At 53.2% G+C, this 22,154-nt stretch overlaps 1 protein-coding gene across 3 annotated transcripts in view; it reads right to left on the bottom strand.

The window, feature by feature from the left end:
* The window catches only part of PLA2G6 (phospholipase A2 group VI), a gene marked incomplete at both ends in the record, with an annotated part of 33,596 nt that extends 13,096 nt beyond the window's left edge, over positions 1-20,500 (bottom strand). The window contains 6 exons of one of the 3 annotated variants that reach the window (XM_080705131.1): positions 1,104-1,286; positions 2,234-2,330; positions 8,379-8,566; positions 11,078-11,261; positions 12,710-12,925; positions 20,219-20,500. In XM_080705131.1, coding sequence (XP_080561257.1) covers positions 1,104-1,286; positions 2,234-2,330; positions 8,379-8,566; positions 11,078-11,261; positions 12,710-12,925; positions 20,219-20,427 — 1,077 coding nt within the window. The remainder of the gene's footprint in view (positions 1-1,103; positions 1,287-2,233; positions 2,331-8,378; positions 8,567-11,077; positions 11,262-12,709; positions 12,926-20,218) is intronic. The other 2 variants (XM_080705129.1, XM_080705130.1) reach the window with 2 other exon arrangements.
* Between the last annotated feature and the right edge of the window lie 1,654 nt (positions 20,501-22,154).

Genomic DNA, 22,154 nt, shown 5'->3' with positions numbered 1-22,154 from the left:
TCAGCCTCTTGGGCAACAATCTCTCTGCTCCATGGATGACCTTTGGTACAAAACAGGATGTCTTGACTCTGCTTCTTTTAGACTCCCATGGGTCCCTCCCTAACCCTCTCTGATACTTGCAAAACAGATGTGTGTCCATATGGTTTCCTCGTAGAACACAAGCAGCGTGCCCGAGACAAAATACCGCCCCCCCTCCTCACACTAGCTGTCTGAGGGGACGGAGGGCTTTGAGGGCAGGGGCTGCGTTCTCCGCGTGCTGTGGCCAGCTGGCTATGTGGACTGGCCCTGCCGTCCAGGGGGCGGCCCCTGGGACATGAGAGCAATCTGAAGGGAAGGGGTGCTTCCATGGGGCGCGGCACTCCCTGGCAGTGCCGCGTGTGTCCTGCAGACGCTCTGTGCCCGGCTGACACAGCGTCCTGTGCCCGGCTGACATTTACTCAGGTCAACAAACCTACCGAGCCATTTTCCAGAAGAGGAAATCAAGGCTGGTAAGTGACAGGACTGGCCCAAGACCACAGCTGGCGGCCAGGGCTGACTCTGCCCACACACCGTGTTCGTGTTGAGGCACAGGAGGAGAAGAAGCTGCAGAGGGAGGAGGATGGGGTGTGTGTGTGTGTGTGTGTGTGTGTGTGTGTGTGTGTGTGTTACTGGGGATGGAACCCAGAGGCATTGTACCTCCGAGCTACACCCCCAGCCCTATTTCTTAGTCTTTTATCTTCGAAATAGGGTCTCACTGAGTTGCGAAGGGCCTCGCTAAGTAGCTGAGGCTGTCTGCGAGCCATGATCCTCCTGTCTCCACCTCCAGAATGCTGGGATTACAAGCCTGTGCCACCATGCCCGGCCAGCCCTATTTTATTTTTACTTGGAAACAAGGTCTCACTATGTTGCTGAGGCTGTCCTCAAACCTGTGATCCTCCTGGCTCAGCCTCCTGAGTACTAGATTACAGGTATGCACCCCCACATCTGGGTAGAAGGTGTTATTTGGGACGAGAGAAGACATGGGAGGCTTCCTGAGGGAGGAGGCAGGGTCTGAACTAAGCCTTGGACTGGAAAGACAGAGCCGCCAAGGAGCGGGGAGGGAGCACGCGTGGGCCCGGGCTCACCGACATGGCCAGGTGCAGCGGGGTGTTGCCGTGCTCGCCGCGCGCGCTCGCGTTGGCCCCGTAGGTCAGCAGCACCATGACGCAGTCGAAGCGGCTGCGCATCACCGCCACGTGCAGGGCCGTGTTGCCCGAGGTGCTGGCGCTGTCCACGTCGCAGCCCCGCTTCAGCAGCATGCGGGCCATCTGTGGGGGCGGGCCAGGCTGGTCAGCGCGGGCGCTGGGCGCGCTGCGGCCCTGCCCTCCTCCCTGGCCACCTTCAGGGGTCGTGCCTCTGGGCAGCCCTAGCAACGGAAGAGCCTGGGTGCGGGTCCCAGCTCCGGTGGGGGTGGGGGGCCCAGACCCTGGCAGGAATGCAGGGGCAAAGAGCCAAAGATGTGCTGGCTGTTTCTAGAGGTTTCTAGACCTTTCCTGGAGCTAACAGGGACCCATTCCTCCCTTCAAAGGCCCCACTGGTCCCTGTCCCAGAAGTGCCCAGCCAAGGCCCACCCTTCACCGGGCCACGGCAGTCCACATCCCTGCTCCCCAGAGCCCTGCAGCCAGGGGCCTCGGGAGCTGAGCTTTGCACCAGGCACCCAGGGCCAGAAGCCGCTGGCCTCCTCCCGCGGCCGGCCGGGCGGGCCTGCAGCCCTCCGCACATCGGTGTTCTCTTCTGTGGAAACGGGAGCACAAGTCCCTGCCTCACAGTGCCCTGACAGCGAAGGAGGAACTGTGCGCGGCCCTGACGCAGAGGTGCACAGAGGCGGCCATCTCCTCTGCCCTGGCTGTGCTGGAGCATCCAGGGGACTGAAGAGAGGCCAGAGGCCCATCCTCCCAGGGGGTCAGAGCTCAGCCCGGGGACAGACCTCGGATGCCCACCACCCAACATCACACCCTCACACCACCGTCCCACCCAGCTTCACTTATAAGGCACTTTATAATTCATGCAGAATTCTCTCCTGCACCACCAAAGACTGCACCTCCAAAGACTCAGGCCCCTGGTTCAAGGATAAAGACGCTGAGGCACCGAGGGGACACCCAGCACGTCACCTCCCCCTGGGCCTGACGTCCCGGCGTGCCGCGGGAGCCACCGTGAGCGCCAGCACGATCCTTCCTGCAGGTGCCGGGGACACAGGGCTCTGGCCGGCCCCTACCTCCGCGCTCTTGGCCCAGTGCAGGGGGCTGGCTCCGTAGCGAGGGTCCTTGCTGTGGATCTGGTTGCTGTCCATGCTGATGATCATCTCCGCACACCTGGGGACAGAGAAGCCGCCGTGAGCAGAGGCCGGATCGCCTGCGGAGTATCCGGGAGAGTTTCACCTGCAAATAGCGTTGCTGCGAGACGGACAGCAGGCCTTGGCTGTGACTTTCCTGGGTACCACACCAAAAGCTCAGGACACAAAGGCAAAACAAATAAACAGGGCCGTTTATTAAACTGAAAAACTACCGCACGGCAAAGAAAACCGCCAACAGCCAGGCGTGGTGGCACACGCTTGTAATCCCCCACACTTGGGAGGCAGAGACAGGTGGATCGCGCAGGTTCAAAGCCAGCCACGCACGCTGGCTTAGGAGACCCTGTTTCCAAAATGAAAATGTAAAAATAGGTCTGGGAGTGTAGCCTGGAGGTAGAAGGGCTTCCAGGAACCCCAGTACCACCAAAAAAAAACAAAACAAAACCGCCAACAGAATGAAGATGCATTCAACAGAATGAAGAAGACCCTATGCGGAGGGAGAATTTGCGAGCCCTTCATCAAGTAAGAGATTAATATCCAGGATCTATAAAGAACTCCTGCAACTCAATAGCAGGGGAATATATAACCTGATTGTAAAGTGGCCGAGGGCCGGGCACAGCGGGGCATGTCTGTAATCCCAGGGACTGAGGCCAAGTTGAGAGGACTGAGGCTGGCCTGGGCAACTCAGCTCCTGTCTCAAAATAGCAAATTAAAAGGGCCAGGGGTGTAGCTCAATGGTAGAGTGCCCCTAGGTTCAAATCCCAGTACTGAGGGGGAAGAACGGGGCAAAGGACTTAAACAGACACTTCCCAAAGATGATATAAAAATATCCAGCTTGCCGGGCGTGGTGGTGTACACCTGGAACCCCAGTACTTAGAGTCTGAGACAGGAGAATCACGGGTTTGAGGACAGGCTCAGCAAGTAGTGAGACTCTCATTAACCTAGTGAAACTGTTTCAAAATAAAACTAAAAAAATAGAGCTGCAGCTTGGAGGTAGAACGCTCCTAGGTACCACAGGAAAGAAAAAGAAAGAGAGGAACAGAAAGGTGTGGTGGTGGCACACGCTTGGAATCCCAGGACTAGGAGGCTGCGATAGGATAGGATAGGCTGTCGTTTCAAAGACAGCCTCAAAAAATAGTGAGGCTTTTGTCAACCTAGCAAGACCCTGTTTCAAAATAAAAATAAAATAAGGCTGAGGACATGTTTCGGATGTAGAATGCTCCTGAGTTGAAACCCTAGTGCCACAGGGGAGGGAAAAAAAAAAAAAACTCTATGAGATACGACCTCACAGCTGCTAGGATGGCCATTAGCAAAGGCAGGAGAGATGTGTTGGTGAGGCGTGGAAGAGAGAGAACCCTTGTGCACTGTTGGTGCAGGTTCCTAAAATATAGAAAATACAACATAGGACGGCAATCCCTGTTCTGGCCATATACTCAAAGGAAAAGGAACGCGCACCTCATGAGAACAACCACACTTCACGCTCATTGAACAACAGCAAGATAGAGAAACGACCTGGGTGTCCGCCCCACACACAGAGCGGAATATTACCTAGCCTTTGTGTGTGTGTGTGTGTGTGTGTGTGTGTGTGTGTGTGTGTGTGGCACTGGGGATGGAACCTGGAGGCATTCGACCTCCGAGCTATACCTCCAGCCCTATTTTTTTTAATTCTTTATTTCAAAACAGGGTCTCACTAAGTTGTGGAGGCCTCACTAAGTAGCTGAAGCTGGCTGCAAACCTGCGATCCTCTTGTCTCAGCCTCCCAAACACTGGGATTACAAGTGTGCGCCACCACGCCCGGCTACTCAGCCTTTTTTCAAAAGGAGAGCCTGCCATCTGCCATAACATGGGGTAAATCATACTAAGTAGAGTAAGACAGACACAGAAAGAAAAATAAGCACTGATCTCACTTTTATGTAGAATCAAATAAACAAAACCCTAGATAACTAAAAAACAAAGGTCACAGTCGGATGTGTTGGTGCGCGCTTGTCATCCCAGCATTCGGGAGGCTGAGACCGGAGGATCGTGGTTCGTGGCCAGCCTCAGCTATTTAGTGAGACCCTCTGGAACTCAGTGAGACCCTGTTTCAAAATAAAGAATAAAAAATAAGGCTGGCGGTGTAGCTCAGAGGTAGAATGCCCCAGGTTCCATTCCCAGTACCACACACACACACACACACACACACACACACACACAAAAGTTTCCTATCTAAAGAATGAAACTTCGGCCGGGCGTGGTGGCGCACGCTTGTAATCCCCACGCTTGGGAGGCGGAGACAGGAGGATCGCGCAGGTTCGAAGCCAGCCACGCTGGCTTAAGAGACCCTGTTTCCAAAAATAAAAAATAGGTTTGGGAGTGTAGCCCGGAGGTAAAAGGGCTTCCAGGAACCCCAGTACCACGAAAGAAAGAAAGAAAGAAAGAAAGAAAGAAAGAAAGAAAGAAAAGAAAAGAAAAGAAAAGAAAAGAAAAGAAAAGAAAAGAAACTTCAGCTACTAGGACCAGGGCCAGGACAGCGCAGGGGAAGGAGCAGGGAGATCCAGGTCAGCCATTATGGAAAATGAAAGGACGAAGGAGCCAAACACCAGTGTGCAGCATGAAGATGAGAGTGAGCAACAGTGCGTCGTGCCTGGGGTTTAACTCATGACGTCATTGCTGCTCCTGCCTCGGCTAATAGCAGGTTCTCGGGGGGATTGAACCCAGCGACATTCTACCTCTGAGCCATACCCCCAGTCATTCAAATATATAATTTTTTTTTTTTTTTGCAGGCCTGGGGATGAAACCTGGGGCATTCAATCTCTGAGCTACACCCCCAGCCAGCCCTATTTTTTATTCTTTATTTTGAAACCGGGTCTCACTGAGTTGCGGAGGGCCTCACTAAGTAGCTGAGGCTGTCCGCGAACTGCGATCCTTCACTCTCAGCCTCCCGAATGCTGGGATGACAAGTGTGCGCCACCACGCCAGGCTTATATTTTTTATTTTTATTTTCAAACAGGGTCTTGCTAAATTGCTAAGGGTTACCTCAAACCTGCCATTCTCCTGTCTCCGCCTGCCAAGTACTGGGATTATAGGTATGCACCACTACACCTGGTTTATTCTTTAAATATATGTAGTAAAACTTATTTTTATTTTTTGGGGGCGTTAAAGGGAATCAAACCCAGGGCTTCGGATATGCTAAATAAACACTCTACCACTGAGCTATATCCCCAGCCCCAAATTATGTTTTTAAAAAGACCAAAACTAGCCGGGCGTGGTGGCGCATGCTTCTAATCCCAGCATTTAGGAGCTCGGAGTGAGGCCCTCGGCAACTCAATGAAACCCTATTTCAGAATAAAGAATAAAAATTAGGGCTGGGGATGTAGATCAGAGGATGAATGCCCCTGGGTTCCATCCCTAGTACTGCAAAAAAAAAAAAAAAAAAAAAAAGGTTAAAATGGCAAATTTTATATATATATATATATATATATATATATATATATATATATATATATATGGTGTGTGTGTGTGTGCGCGCGCGCACGTAGTACTGGAGATGGAACACTTCTACCTCTGGGCTACACTCCCAGACGTATTTTATATTTTATTTGAAAACAGAGTCTCTTAAGCCAGTGAGGCTGGCTTCGAACCCGTGTGATCCTCCTGTCTCTGCCTCCCAAACACGGGGATTACAAGCGTATGCCTGGCATGTTACATATATTTTTTCCACAATTTTTAAATTAATATAATATACCCCAAACCACTAAATTGCTTACTGGGGATTGAACCCAGGGGTTTTCTACCTCTGAACTACACCTTCAGCCATATTTTATTTTTATTTTGAAAAACTCTGGCTAAGTTGCTGAGGCTGGCTTCGAACCTGTGATCCTCCTATCTCAGCTTCCCAAAGTCTGGGATTACAAAAGTGTGCCACCATGCCTGGCTTTAATTGCATACGTTTTATAGGTGAATTATATGGCATGTGAATTAATCCGAGAAAGCTGTTTAAAAAATAATAAAAGAGTGCAGTTACTAGGGCCCCTACTCTCCCTAAGTCTTCGTTTTCTCATCGTTCCGATGGGGATAAAGCATAGCTGCTCACTGGGCTGTCGTGAAATCACGCTCACAGAGGCCAAGCCCGGCGCTGGGGCAGCGGTAGTGTGCTCCCGTTTTTACCCGACGGTTGGTCCCTCCAGTGCGGAAGCGGGGCTCGTAGCCCCATCTCCCGCTGGCCCTTACTCCAAGGCCAGCCGCGGCCCTCGGACACTGAGCTGAGCCCTTCCTCCCCTGGTTCTTGGGGCCTCCAGCTCCAGGGCTCTGCAGGCTGGGCTCACCTCTGCCCTCCACAGCCTCTCCTGAACCCGCTGCCTGAGCACCGCTCTGAGCAACGTGGGCAGCCCCCCACCTCACTGTCTGGGATCCTGTCCCCCTCCTCCAGGGCAGGCTTCATCACCTGCGCACAGGCAAAGACCAGCTCTGGGCAAGGCCAGCGGGGCTGAAAGACACTGCAAGCCGGCGCGGGGGTGTGTGCCTGTAATCCCGGTACTTGGGAGGCTGAGGCAGCAGGATCTCAGGTTTGAGGCCAGCCCCAGAAACTCAGTGAGATCCTGTTTCAAAATAAAAAATAAAATAGGGCTGGGGGTGTAGCTCAGAGACAGAATGCCCCTGGGTTCAATCCCTAGCAACACACACACACACACACACACACACACACACACACACACACACACCATGGTAGAGAGAGCTGCTAGCCTAAGCCAGAGGAGAACCGCCCAGGATCACTGAATGCTTCGAGCACGGAGGATTCTCAGAGTGGACCTCCTGGCCACTAGTGGAGAAGCCATCACGGGACCATCATGGCCCATCGACTGTCTTCTGAGAAAATATCCTCTTGTGCCCCAACACTGGCCCCACAGGGGACAGATGGCAGGGAAGGGGGCAGGAAGGGGGCTGAGGGGGCAGAGGAAGAGAGCGGGGCAGTGGGCCAGGCTCCTGCACAAAGCGTGGGGCGGCTGGGCCCCGCCAAGCCAGGCTGTGCCAGTCCTCTGGGTGCAGCTAAGCATTAGTCGCCCCTAGTGCCCACCCAGGTCACAGCGGCACCTAGGTGCTTCCTGCACCCACTGCCAAGTCTTTCTGAAGGTTCTAGTTCATTTGGCTGGGCTCAGCAAAGTCAAGGGAAGAAGAGCTTGTCCAAGCTGGGACAAGACCTTGGTGGGGAAGCCGAGGGAGGGCGGCGTGGCCTCCGCGCCCACTGCAGGCCCTCCCGCCCTGCTGTGGCTCTCTGCTGCCCGCACGCTGCGCTGTGAGGGGCTGGGTGGCTTAGTGACTCCTGCCCTGGAGCCGCTAGGATCAGGCCTCACCACATTCCCTTCTGTGAGGCCAGCGCTCAGCAGAGCTCAGGGCCAAGGGCACAAAGGACACCGTTCACCCATTCAGTCGAGATACTGTTGCTGCTGGGTGATATCTGGCGGTAGCTCATCTCTTTGATTCTACTCTCCTTCTCCGCCCCATATGTAGGAGACTTTTCCTGAGACAGGGGTTTCCCAAGTCTGGGAGAAGGGGAGAGATGAGACAGTGGTCCACAGCAGCCAGGCACCTGCCTCCCAGCAGCGCAGCTGGCAGGATGGGCCGGCGATCTGGGCGGGCGAGGCCCTGGGCCACCTAGCCAAACATCTCCAGCCCCGAGCCAGCCACAGAGCCACTGAGCACTGCGGCCGCGAAGAAGTGGGGCTCTGCAAACCTCAGTTTGCATCAGACTCCAGAACTAGGGCAGCACACGGGGGCCTCAGAAAGGGGGGGGGGTACGTTCAGGGAAGACTAGGACTAAAGGACATTCTCCACTTTGGCAGGAAAGGGTCAGAGTTAAGGTCAGAAATTAAGGTGCATTTTGGGAAAGCTCTGAAAGCTCTACCCCTTGGACAGCTGAATTTGTGGAGTGAGGTTCACACACACCACCCAGTTCTTATCAAGCACCTTCCTGGTGTCAGGCTGGCCCTGGCATGCCCTCTGACACTATCCGATGAGGCTTGTGTCTCTGCTGTGATCTGTGGAGGACTCCTCCCGGGCCGAGGACAGCTGGCGGCCGGGGATGAGGTCTTACCCTTTCTGGGAGAACTTCATGGCCGTGTGGATGGGGTAGCCGCTGGGCCCCATGACGTTGCAGCGGGCATTGCAGAGCAGCAGCACGCGGACCATCTCCTGCTTCCCCATCTGGCAGGCCAGGTGCAGCGGGGTCAGCCCTTGGCTGTTCACCTGGTTCAGGCCGGCTGATGCGTTCTTTCCTAGGAGCTGAGGCAGGACACCAGGGCTGGGCTGGAGCCTCTCGCAGAGGCCCCTGCACGCTCCCCTCTCCAGCACCCACTGGGACCACCCTATCTGGGGGCCAAAGAGGACGGGAAGTGTTATGGGGAGCTGCAGAATGGCCTCTTAAGAGCTCAAGACTGGCGTTTGGAGCTGGTGTAATTGAGTCGTGAGGGTTGTGATCCCAGAGATGGGTAAATCCATTGTCATGGGTTTTCCTAGGTGGCACCTGTAGGCTGGGGTGTGTGTGACTGGACCTTGGGGATTACATAAAGGGCTCCTCCTCCCCCTTCTCACTCGCTCAGGCGCTCTCTCTCTCTCTCTCTCTCTCTCTCTCTCTCTCTCTCTCTCTCCTTTCCTCTCCTCTCCTCGCTCCCTGAGGAGAGGAGCTCAGCCCACGGCCCTCCCTCTGCCTCCTGCCGCCATGCCCTGAGATCCTCGGTCCCCGGCCTCAGGCGGACTGAGCCTAAAACTGTAAGAAAACAGATCTTCTTCCCTCTAAGTTATGGGGTCAGATCTTTAGATTATGGCTGTGACAATGCTGCAGGATACAGGAAGCCTGACTCCAGGAGGATGTTGTTAAGAAATTAGAGAAGAACCAGGGAAGGAGGCTTTGGAGAAAATAAAGCAGCCAGGGCTGGGGCAAGGTGTTGATCTGGAACAACTAAGGGCACATGAAAACTCCTCAGTCGAGAAACGAGCGGCGGGCCGGCTGGGTGGCCCTGCTCCAGGTGGAGCGTCGCTCCCCGTTGTGTCTTCTGCTGTGTTTCAATTTTTCTTCTACATGCAGGTATTGTGTTTTCAATGAAGAACACGGTCGTTCCTTGGTGGCTGCAGATTAGTGCCAGGACACGCAGGTGTGCCTCTGTCTCAACCCTGAACCTGGGTTTCTTTGGCAAACAATGCCCCCAGCCAGGGCACCTTCTGCAGAAGTAGGACACCTGCCACCTCAGAACAGGGCCAGGTGCCATCAGCACTGGGTAAGGAGCAGCCTCCGCACGGGGCTCTACTGAGCGGAGAGCAAGTGCACCCGAGGAGCATCTGCGGCAGCCGTGCTGGGACTCAGCGCCCTCTCAGGGAGGGCGGAGAACTCCCTTCCTAGGAGGACCAAGCATAAGATATGAGCCTACATTGTCTATAATCCTGATGCCAAGGCAGAGAAACAGGTATAACCTTCTGAAGGACCTGGGGCATTCTGAGCTATCTCTCCAGCTCTATTTTATTTTTATTTTGAAACAGAGTCTCTCTAGGTAGATGAGAGCCTCACTGCTTGCTGAGGCAGTCCCTGACTGCGATGCTCCTGTCTCAGCCTCCCAAGTACTGGGATTACAGGCCTGCACCACATGCCCAGCAAAACCTGCTAATTCTAGATATAAAACACAACTGGCTGGTTGTGTGTGTGTGTGTGTGTGTGTGTGTGTGGTGCTGGGGGTGAAACCCAGGGGCTTTTCTACTACCTTCGGGCTATACTCCCAGACCTATTTTTTTTCTTTTTTTTTTTTTCTTTTTCTTTTTTTTTTTTTTTTTTTTTTTGCGGGTCTGGGGATGGAACCCAGGGGCATTCAACCTCCGAGCTATACCCCCAGCCCTATTTTTTATTCTTCATTTTGAAACTGGGTCTCACTGAGTTGCAAAGGGCCTCACTAAGTAGCTGAGGCTGTCCGCGAACCAGGATCCTCTGGTCTCAGCCTCCCAAATGCTGGGATTACAAGCGTGTGCCACCACGCCCGGCTTCCCAGACCTATTTTATACTTTATTTGGAAACAAGGTCTCACTAAGTTGCTGAGGCTGGCTTTGAACCTGTGCGATTCTCCTGTCTCAGCCTCCCAAGCTCTGGGAATACAAGCATGCGCCACCACGCCTGGCTCTGGTTATGTTTTTTATTCAAGATAAAATTAAAATGGGACTGGGGTGTAGCTCAGAGGTAGAATACCCCTGGGTTTCATCCCCAGTACCCCCCCCAAGAAAAAAACAATCCAATACACAAAGTAGCTTTTTAATAACATTACTCCATCTACTTGCCCATGATTTTTTTAATCTTCTGTCCAAGTAATCCAAAAATTAACAGGAGCCAGAATGAATAGTTTGGTTTGCTTTGTTTTGAGTTCCTGTAAAGGCAGTCCAGCTGGACGGTGAGCCCCCAGACAGGGCTAAACTGAGCACCAGCTAGGCGCACGACAGGTGCTCAGGAAAAGCCAGACTACACTGCGTGGCTGGAGCCGGCCACACACGAAGTGCAGTGCGCTGGCGTGGAGTCCCCCGGCTGTCACTGCAGAGGCCAGGGCTGTGTCTCCTGACCAGGGCCAGGAGGGCAGAGTGGAGGGAGGGTGTGCACCTGTGCACACATCACAGAGGAGCTCAGGGCTCAGGCGCACACACACACACACACACACACACACACACACACACACACAGAGTGACACACGCGCCCAGGGGCCTTACTAAAGAGAACTTCAGGTGCAGGGGTGCGGTGAGTGCCCACCCTGCCCGCCTGCTCACCTGCAGCACCTGGGAGTTGTCTCCCTGCACGGCGTAGTGGAAGGCGGTCTCGCCCTTGTTGTCCGTGACGTCCATCTGCGCGTGGCAGTGCTGCACCAGTTCCACCAGGATCTCACCGTCGCCTTTGCGGCAGGCCAGGTGCAGCGGGGTGCAGCCCTCCTCATTCTCTGTGCTGTTGGCGCAGCTGCAGGGGCCGGGGAGGTGGTCAGGCAGGGCGCACAGGCTAGGGTGCCGTGAAGCTCACGTGCAGAGGCAGGGATGCAGGCTGGGACATCGGGGTCCTGGTAAGGTCACCCTCCAGAGCGCTCGTGCCGCCTTCGAGCCGGACGGTGCACACTTGGGGCTGATCACAACTCATTTGTGTCTGGGACAATTTGTACCAGGCTTTATTACTTTGCACACCTTGGTGAGAGATGTGCCCCAGGGAGCTGGGCGTGGTGGCATATGCTTGTAATCCCAGCATTCAGGAGGCTGAGGCTGGAAGATTGCAGTTTGCAGACAGCCTCAGCTACTCAGTGAGGCCCTTTGCAACTCAGTGAGACCCGGTTTCAAAAAAAAGAATCAAAAATAGGGCAGGAGGTGTAGCTTGGAGGTCGAATGCCCCTGGGTTCCACGCCCAGACACGAAAAAGAAAAGAAAAGAAAAGAAAAGGGTTGTAGAACACAGAACCTCGCTGACGTCAGACAAGGCACCAAACCCCCTGGGCTTCAGTACCCCTATCTACACACCGTGCTGTGCCTGCCCTGGGGGAGATGGGCAGCATGGCGTCCAGCAACCTTCCCGTAAACTGTAAAGCACACTGAGGTTTGGAGCTATGGCCCGGGGGCTGAACATCTGGGTGGAGAAGCAGAGAAGGAGTGGCTACTCCAGGCACTGGCCGGCCAGCGCCCTCTCCAAGGGCCTCACCGCCCCGACACAGCTGTTGGTCAATGGACATACACAAAAGGCCCAGCTTCCAGAGGGGCCCCTCTTCGGCCCCTCCAGCTAAGTGACCTGGCGCAGGCCCCACAGCCTTTCCTTGGATGGTGACACTCCATGGGGGCTGGAGGTCGTGTGAGCCAGCTCCCATGGGCTGGGCTCCTAGGAAGCACTCAGAAATGCTACACTCTGCCAGGCGTGGTGGCGCACGCTTGTAATCCCCATGCTTGGGAGGCGGAGACAGGAGGATCACGCTGCTTCAGAGCCAGCCTCGCTGGCCTAAGAGACCCTGTTTCCACATAAAAAAAGTTTAAAAATAGGTCTGGGAGTGTAGCCCGTGGGAGTGTATCCCGGAGGTAGAAGGGCTTCCAGGAACCCCAGTACCACCAAAAAACAAAAAAAGACAGAAAGAAAGAAATGCTACGTTCCTCCTGACTTAGAGTTATGTTCTCTCTCTCTCGGTACTAAGGGTTGAACTAAGAGGCATCCTACCCCTGAGTTATACCCCCAGTCCTTTTGATTTTCTATTTTGAAACAGGGTCATCCTAAGTTGCTAACGTTGGCCCCAAACCTGTGATCCTCCTGCCTCAGCTCCCACGTACTGGGACTACAGGCATGCACCCCTACACCTGGCAATACTGTTCCTTTTGAGCTCACACCGTGGAACCGAGGCAGAGCCGAGAAACCCCGCTTCCCGGCCCCGGCCCCGCTCACCTGATGATGCGGCTGTGGTGGAAACACTCGCGGATGCCCAGCTCCACCGCCAGGTGCGCCACCGACCAGCTGGGGTGGCTGCGGATGAGGTCGCTCAGGTGCTGCAGGACCTCGACGTGCAGGACCTGCTGGGTGCTCTCGTAGAAGGGCGGCAGCTGGGAGGAGAACTGCTGGAAGTTCACCAGGGCATCGGCCTCCGAGTCCAGCTGGAAGAGCCTGCAGGGACAGGGACACATGCCCTGCTGGGCCAGGAGCCTCGGGCCCCACACAGGCGCCTGCCTGACCGGGGCCAGCTGGCCCACACCCCAGAGGAGCTCAGCGGCCCTGCTCGGTGCCCGGGTCCTCCTTTCCCTTTCTGTCCCTCCTCTCCCCTTCCCACCCACCCCCACCTCTCCTTGTCGCTCTCTATCACGTAGAGGTGTGTGTGTCTGTGTGTGTGTGTGTGTGTGTGTGTGTGTGTGTGTGCACACGCGTGTGTTTTACTGGGTAGTGAACACAGAAGCATTCTACCTTCAAGCTATACCCAAGTCATTTTTTTTTTTTTTAAATTTTGAAACAGTCTTGCTAGGTCGCTGAGATCTCACTGAGTTGCTGAGGCTGGTCTCAAACCCGTGATCCTCCTGTCTTAGCCTCCCAACGACTGGAATTATAGGCCTGCACCATCACCCCTGGCTTACCATGCAGTGCTTTTATATTTTATTTAACCAAAAGCTCTGTCGCATTCTCTAATTCAGCTGAGAGACCCAGCCTCAAATCCCTGGCCCCTTGTACACAGTTAAGAATTAAACAGGCACCAGGGGCGGTGGTGAAGACTTCTAATCCCAGTACTTGGGAGGCTGAGACAGGAGGGCCACAGGTTCGCTACCAGCCTCAGCAATTTAGTGAGGCCCTCCACAACGCCATGAAATCCTGTTTCAAAATAAAAAATAAAAGAGGGCTGGGGGTATTGCTCAGAGGTAGAATACCTTTGAATTCAATCCCCAAAACCAATAAATAAGCAATCGAACAAGCTATGCCTAACACAAATATTCGGCAATACACTACCATGTTAATTAGGGTACTTCTATGTAGTGGAATATTATGCTGCCATTAAAACAAGATTAAAAGAACAAGGAAATATGTATCTTGTAATAAGCAAAAAAGGCAGAATAAAATTATACATGATATAATTTGATCTCAACTGTGTAAAAAAAAAATGGAAGAAATGTAAAATTTGGCCAGGCGTGGTAATGTACACTTGTGATCCCAGTACTTGGAAGGCTGAGACAGGAGGATTGTGGGTTTACGGGTAGCCTCTGATACTTAGTGAGGCCCCCTACAGCTTAGTAAGACTTTGATTTAAAGAATAAAAAAATAGGGCCGGAGGTGTTGCACAGAGGTAGAATGTTCCTGGGTTCCATCCCTGGTACCGCCAAAAAAAGTCAAATTTGCGTAGTATTATGGTGCGTAATTTAAATGTTCATGTCCATTTCTAGAGTTTCTGAATGTTCTATAATGAGTATGTATTTTGTAATTGGAAAAAATTGTTTGTTTCTGAAGAGGTGGGTTGAGTCCAAGTTCTTTTATTAAATTGCTATGCAAGGAGCCAGGCATGGTGGTGCACAAGTGTAATCCCAACATTCAGGAGGCTGAGACAGGAGGATCGTGGTTCGTGGCCAGCCTCAGCTACTTAGTGAGGCCCTTAGCAACTCAGTGAGACTCTGTTTTAAAAATAAAAGGACTAAAAAATAGGGCTGGGGTGTAGCTTGGAGATACAATGCCCCTGGGTTCCATCCCCAGTACAGGGCTGGGGTGGGGGATGCTATGCTACTTAACCCGGGTATAGTTCTAAGACACTAAGTTTTGGAGTCATTTGTTACGCAGCAACAGTTAATAATGAGACACACTGTTCAGCATATTATTATGTGGCAATAACGGATACATGTGCCATATTATAACTGCTGGAAGAAAACAAAATGCAAGAAGAAACTGATGAACGCGCAGAGGAGGCGGGGCAGCTCGCAGAGGAGGCGGGGCAGCTCGCAGAGGAGGCGGGGCAGCTCGCCAGGCGCCGTGCGCGCGCGCATGCCCTGCCACTCTCCGCTGTGATGTGGGGTGATGCGAGAGGACAACACACCGAAGGATCTTAGAGAAAGAAAGAGCCAGGCGTCAGGGCTCACCTGTGATCCAGCACTGGGAGGCTGAGGCAGGAGGATCGCAGGTTCACAGCCAGCCTCTGCTACTCAGTGAGGCCCTCTGCAACTTAGTGAGGCTCTGTTTCAAAATAAAATTTAAAAACAGGGCTGAGATTGTAGCTCGGAGATAGAATGCCCCTGGGTTCAATCCCCAGTACCACAATAAATAAATAAATAAATAATAAAACGGGGCTGAGGGTGTAGCTTAGAGGTAGAATGCCCCTGGATTTAATTTCTTGGTACCTCCCCCAAAATCCCCCCCCAAAAAAAAACCCCACAAAGAACTTAAAAGACAAATAACCAAATCAAGAAATGGAAATTGAACTAAATAGATACTTCAGGAAAGAAGATATATACATGGCCAATAAATATAAGAAAAGGTGTTCAACATCGTTAGCAATCAGGGAAATTCAAGTCAAAACTACACCGAGATCCCACCTAACCCCAAATAGAATGGCGGTGTCAAGAATTCTAACAACAATAAACGCTGGTGAGGGGGTGGGGGAATCGGAGCTCTTCTATACTGTTGGTGGGATTGCCAGTTAGTGCAGTGGCCGTGGAGATCAGTGTGGAGATTCCACAGAAAATTGAGAATGGATCCACCATATAATCCATCTGTACCACTCGTGGGTGTTTTTCCAAAGGGGCTGAAATCAGAATACTATAGTAATGCATACATAGCCATGTTCTTTGTTGGTTTTTGTGTGCGTGGCACTGGGGATTGAACCCAGAGGCATTCTACCTTCGAGCTACACCCCCCCCCCCCCGCCCAATTTTATTAGGTTGATAAGAATCTCACTACTTGCTGAGTCTGTCCTTGAACCTGCGATCCTTCAGTCTCAGCCTCCTAAGTACAGGAATGACATGCCACCACGCCCGGCTATAGCCATGTTCATAGCCACACAATTCATCATAGCCAAACTGTGGAACCACCTAGGTGTCTGTCGAAGGATAAAATGGATTACCAAATTACGGGATATACACACGATGGAATTCTACTCAGTCAGCAATAAAGAAGGAAAAAATCATATCATCTGCAGGAAAATGGATGGACCCGGACATTAAGTGAGATTAGCCAGTCACAGAACGAGAAGGGCCATGTGTTTTTTCTCATGTGTGGAAGCTGGGGAGTAATCGGGACACCAGGGGGACTCCAGATAAAGGAAGAAGCCCCAGGGGGGAGTGGAGGGGCCAGTGGAGGGTGGAGTCACGGGCTCGCACCCCCCACTTGCGGCTTCCCGCTCCCGCCCTCCCTCTCTCGCCCTGCAGCCAGCAGCGGTCACCACTCTAAGGGAGGGGCCCAGGCACACAGTGGCCTCCGCACACAGTCAACATTGAATGCAAAAACACAGTCACTCCCTCCACAAACCTGCCAGCTGCTGCGGTCCCGTGGTATATGGTATACAAGAGAGACACAGCCCCTCGGCTCCTGGGGTCTGTGGCCAGCAGGGGCGCAGGCTGCCCAGTGCAGGGGTGGGGTGCTGCAGTGACACACTGCAGAGCCTGGGCTCGGGGAAGGTCAAGTCCAAGTGAGGCAAGGTAAGAAAGGTAAGTTCCCTAGGCCAAGAAGAGCTGGGCAAAAGGTCAGGAGCACTGTGGCCGGAGCTGAGACCCAGTGACCAAGTCCTGGCCAATGAGATTTAGGCAGAACACATGTGCACAACTTCTGAGAACACTCCCTCTAGAGAGTTCTGAAGGCCTTCGGCCTTCCCGCTGGCTGGGGAAGTGGATATGATGGCTGGACCTGGTGCAGCCACATGGGACCAGATGGAGACCTAGAGAATGGAAGCCACACAGAGCAGAGCAACAAGACAGAAGGAGCCTGGGCCCCGGAGGTCTTTGTAGAAGAAAACTAAAGTTCTATCCTTGTCTCCTCGTCAGCCACCATGATGTTGGGCGTTTTAAAACATTTTTTCGGTGCTTGGGATTGAACCCAAGGGTATTCCTCTGAGCTACACCCTGTTTGCTGAGTGGAAATGCTTGGATGGGAACAGGTTAGAGAGGAAGAGATGGACAAGACTCCAGAGCCAAGCGAGGGGGTCAGGAATCGTGGGAGGAGTTAGTGAGGCCCCTTGCAACTCAGTGAGACCCTGTTTCAAAATAAAGAATAAAAAATTAGGGCTGGGGGTGTCGCTCAGAGGTAGACTGTCCCTGGGTTCCATCCCCAGTACCACAAAAAATAAATAAATAAAATAAAAACATGGAAACAACCCAGCAGCAGAGGAAGAGAACTGCAATAGAATCCAGAAGACACAGGCTCCACATCCGCGCTGCACTCTGTGCAACCCAGGATGAGTCACTTATCACCCCTGGCCTCAGTTTCTCCTCCATAACATGGGACACTGTCTCCCTCGCCTACTTTGATAGGCCGGTGGAGGAGGTGCTAATGTAGCTAGCGTAAGTGAACGCATTCGGGATGGAGGGAGCGCCGTAGCTCAGGGGTAGAACACCTGCCTCACATGCACGAGGCCTTGAGTTCAATCCCAAGGGCCAAAACAGAAAAGAAAAAGTGGAGGAATTGTATGGGTGTAGTTAGAAAAACATCAGCAGCTGGGCAGATGGCACACACCTGTAATTCCAGTACTCGGGAAGCTAAAACAGGAGGATAACAGGTTCGAAGCCAGCCTCAGCAACTTAGCGAGGCTTTCAGCAACTTAACAAGACTCTGTTTCCAAATAAAAATATAACATAGAAACTGGGGATAGTGGTGCATACTTGTAATCCCAGTACTTGGGAGGCTGAGACAGGAAAATTGCAGGTTCACAGCCTACCTCAGCAACTTGTGAGGCCCTTTACAACTTAGTGAGACCCTGTTTCAAAGTAAAAAATAAAAAATACGGCTGGGGGGCGCAACTCAGAGGTAAAATGGCCCTGGGTTCCATCCCCAGTGCCAGCCATCATTTGCAGATACCAGCAAAAGCCACGCCCTCTCGGCATCTGCATTATTATTATTCATGCAGTCCATAGGCAGAATCTCAAAGTGAGAAACAGCCCCGAGAGAAGGTGTGGTCGCTGGCCGAAAGTACTCTCCACTTTTAGATATTCTTTCATAACTATTATTCTTTTAATAATGATTCTTTTAACTCTCCGCATGAATTGCTCCGGTGGTGTAAGATCAGGACTGTGAGAGAAACTGAGTCCGTGGAAAATAAAATTTCTAGTAATTTGTCCAAACCTCTAAATGTCCTTGGCTTTGTTCAGATGGTAAAAGAACTTAGAGATTAGATGCAGTGGTAGCGTTCCAGTCAGTAATTACAAACGCAGATTTCCTCTCAATCTCTGACCCTCAACCTAACCACTAACTAACCTAGAGGGGGAGGCGACCCGATGCCTCCATTTACCTCTCTTTGTGATCCTGCCCAGATACGGGAAGACAAACGTTGGGTGTAACATCAAAGCAAACCAGTTTATGAGCAACTAATACTGCCCAATACAATGGAGCTGAAGGCTAGGAAGATTCTTGACCTTTACACCCAGTATGAGCCCTGCCCGAGATGGGAGGGGCGCCACGTGACCCAGGAAAGGATATTGCAAAGGGTCTGGGACAGGAATATGGATTATTTATAAGATGAATAGGTTTCTAATAAGCCTATCGTTTGGGGAAAAGTGTTTTACAGCTAAGGAAGTATATCTGACAACTAAATCTAAAACCTACATGGTATTTCTGGTGTTTGTCTGCCAAACTGAGTTGTGAGTTTGCTTAAGCTTTCAGATTTAGAAGGTAAGATGGCAACACCTGAAGAAACTCTATCACATCCACCTGAATCACCACATCTCCCCACGCTTGCCATACGGACTGAGCCCAAAAGATGGAAAGTTCCAAGAAAGTTAAAGAAGATTCCCCAAGAAGCCTCCAAGCCCTGGGTGTGCCCGTTCCCTCTGGAAGATTGACCTTTAAAACTGCCTGTCTGCAAGATCGGGGAGAAGATCCGGAGTTAATCTCTTGAAAGCCAAAAGCCCAGACCAGCCCTTTTTACCTTTGTTTACATGTTATTCACTATTGTTTCACAGTGATTGCATTCACTTCCTTTTCTCTTACTATTAACTTTACTGGTGAAGGGTATAAATTTTTCAGGGTTCTTGTAATAAAGTGTCATTAGCTCAAAAGGCTCTTGTCCATATCAGGTTCTTTCCAAGAGCGCCGTCATTAGGGACTTAAAGAAATTTAGTCCCTAAAAGGGAAAGAATCACTGCAGATAAGAGGCTGCAGTATTTCACTCCATCCTTCCCCATCTTTGCTGAGATGCTCGATCGCGAGTGGACTTGTGCCCCGATTGGACTAAGCTGGCCTTCAGCAATCATTCATTCATTCAATCAATAAATAAAAAAATAGGGCTGAGGGTGTAGCTCAGAGGTAGAGGACCCCTGGGTTCATCCTCAGTACCTCCTCAGTACCAAAAAAAAAAAAGTCATCAGCAAAGAATTCACTCCACGGGTGTGTTCCCAGCAGCCTGCAGCCCCAAGGGCAAGCCTGCATGGCCGCCGCCTGACCACGCCAGCTGGAAGGTGCTCACCCCAGCCTCTGTGTTAACGCTGGCTTCTGGGATGGCCATTGACCTGAGCTGCTCTCTGGCCCCAGCCTGCCGTGCTCTTGCCACCACACCTCAGTCAGAACCACTCCGATCCCTGCAGCCACATCCTCACCCGAGGCCCAAGGATGTGCCCGCGTCCTCCCCACACAACTGCACAGCTGCAACTGCCTAGCCCACGCAGCCCTGCGGGCCCAGCGCCTCAGCTCCCAGAGCACCTCTCAAGGCTCCGCCTGCCCACCAGGAAGTGGCGCTTCCTCAGTCCCCACCTGGGCTCCAGTTCTGCAGGGGAGCTCCTGCTCCCTCATGGGGTGTTACAACGCACATTCTCCAAAGACACTCACTGTGTTGTCATCTCACAGGCCCACGGGGCCTGAAAGGGGCCACCAGCTCCTGTGCTCTGGTCTGCAGAGCTCCGCCGGGCCCTGCATCTGGAGGCTTGGCTTCACCTGCCAGCTCTGCCGAGGGCCCTAGCCTAGTCCTGGCTCCTACCTCGCCCTGCTTCTGTGGAGTCCAGCATGGGCGGCCCCTCTGAGGATGGCCGCACCTGTAACGACCCAGATCACCTGGTGGACCTTACCTGCCTCGGCCTTCTCAGCCTCCCAGGCCTCCTCCTTCCCTTGGTCGGCAGGGGTCCTCCAGGGAGGAAACAGCCAGGCTTCCCTCCCAGACCCGAAGGTGTGAAAGGAGACCCCCATACACACCCCACAGAGGAGTCTCCCCTCTCCCTCCATCCCACGGCCCAAAGAGGAGACCCAAAGAGGCTGCTTCCCGAAAGGATGCGTGTCCTGCCTGGTGTCACCCACCGGAAGCAGCTCTGTGAGTTCCTGGGGTTCACCAGGACGCAGTCCCAGGCGCGACTGAGAGAGTTCTGGAACAGGACCAGCTGCCCTTCCTCCCGAATTCGTTCACTGGAGCTGTAGTCGGCCAGAGCCACCTCCTTGACGCGGAAGGGGTTAGAGAACAGGTTGGTGACGCTGCTGAGGGTGTTGACCAGGCGGCCGAAGAACTGCATCTCCCACGGGGGCGGGGAGGGCTGCTGCCCTCTGCTCGGCCTGGAAGAAAACAGGGTCTCCAGTCAGCTGGGCCGTCTCCCACGGCCACCACGGTACAGGCCGCACGGGCACCCCAGCGCCCCTCAGTGCTGCGCCCCAGCTCGGGGCCTGCAGGGGCCCAAAGAGGAAGAAAAGACGGAGGAACGGCGCAGAGTGGGAGGTCAGGCTGCCTAAGGGGAGCTCGGGCCGCACCGCAGGTGGCCGTCACCACCAGCCCGACCCAGTGTCCCCGACACAGACGAGGTTTCTTCAGGAGTGTGGGGACGTGCTGACCACAGAGATGCGCGCCCAGGCCGCAGGCAGTGAGGCGCCCGTGAGTGGGGGGCTGCTCGCTCACAAACTAGACACAATCCTTGGCCATCAAGGAGCTCCCATTGGTCATTTCAATTCTAGAAGCCAAATCGCGTCCCCTCCCTCCTGAATAAGAAATAGAACCAGAGCCCATCCCGGCCTGGGGGAAGGGCAGTGGGCAGCAGCCTCTGCTCGGCTCCCCGAGGGGAGACGCCCAGCCTGCGCTCAGCCGGGGTACTCTTAAGCCGCAGTCCAGCCGTAGTTTCTGCGTTTCTGCTAGGGGACCCTGGGTTCCCAGGAAGCACACTGCCCTCTCCAAGGCACTGCCGCCATGTCCCTGCCACCATCAGCTGGAGGCCAGCTTCTGCCTCCCTGCCAGGATGTCACGTGGGTGCCCAGGGAGAGTGGCCATCTCCGCGGACACGGCTCACAGCCCCGCTGTGTCCTGGCCCCAGGGCTGAGGAGAGGGTAGGCCTCGGGGCAGAGGGAGATGAGACAGGCGGCCCAGTGTCGAGGGGAGAGAGAGGCAGGCAGAGCACAGTCAGCCCCTCCCCATATCTGAGGTTTGGCTTTTCACAGCCTCAGTGACTGTAGTCTGAAAACATGACATGGAAAATTCCAGAAATAAGTAATGCCTAAGTTACAAATCCCAACATTGTGAGGAGCGTAATGAAATCTCCTGCAGTCCTGCTCTGCCCGCGCCCTCGGGTGTGAATTCATTCCTTTTCCAAGCGTTTCTACACTGTATACACTACCCACCCATTAGTCGCCCGCTGCTGTCCCGGCCGTCAGCTCGACGGTCACGGTACCGCGGAGCTCGTGTTCAAGTGACCCGTGTTACTTACTAAAGTCCCTGAAGCAGTGAAGAATAGTAGTGCTGTCAACCTGAACACACGACGCTGGATCTTAGCCAGCTGAGAAGCAATGGCAGCTTGGAAATGCCAAAGAGAGCCAGGTGTGGTGGCGCACACTTGTCATCCCAGCATTCGGAAGGCTGAGATCCAGAGGGAGGATCGCGGTTCGCGGACAGCCTCAGCTACTTATTGAGGCCCTCTGCAACTCAGTGAGACCCGGTTTCAAAATAAAGAGTAAAAAATAGGGCAGGGGGTGTAGCTCAGAGGTCAAATGCCCCTGGGTTCCACCCCCAGACCCGCAAAAAAAAAAAAAAAAAAATGCCAAAGAGACGCCCTAGAGTGCTGTGCAGATGGTTTCTGTACCATCCGCAATGTCAGGAATCCACTCGGGCCTTTAAATGCACCCCCTGTAGGTTAGCGGGCACCACTGTAATTACGAGGGACACTTACTGACCACCTATTATGAGTAAGCACTGAAGTCAAGCACTTTATGCGACTGCCTTATTTAATTCTTATAAAACCGTACAGGCAGGTGCACTGCA

The sequence above is a fragment of the Muscardinus avellanarius genome (genome assembly GCF_963383645.1).
Source record: "Muscardinus avellanarius genome assembly, chromosome: 11".
NCBI lineage: Eukaryota > Metazoa > Chordata > Mammalia > Rodentia > Gliridae > Muscardinus > Muscardinus avellanarius.
The sequence above is the reverse complement of the archived record's forward strand: the minus strand, read 5'-3'. Positions and strand labels throughout refer to the sequence as shown.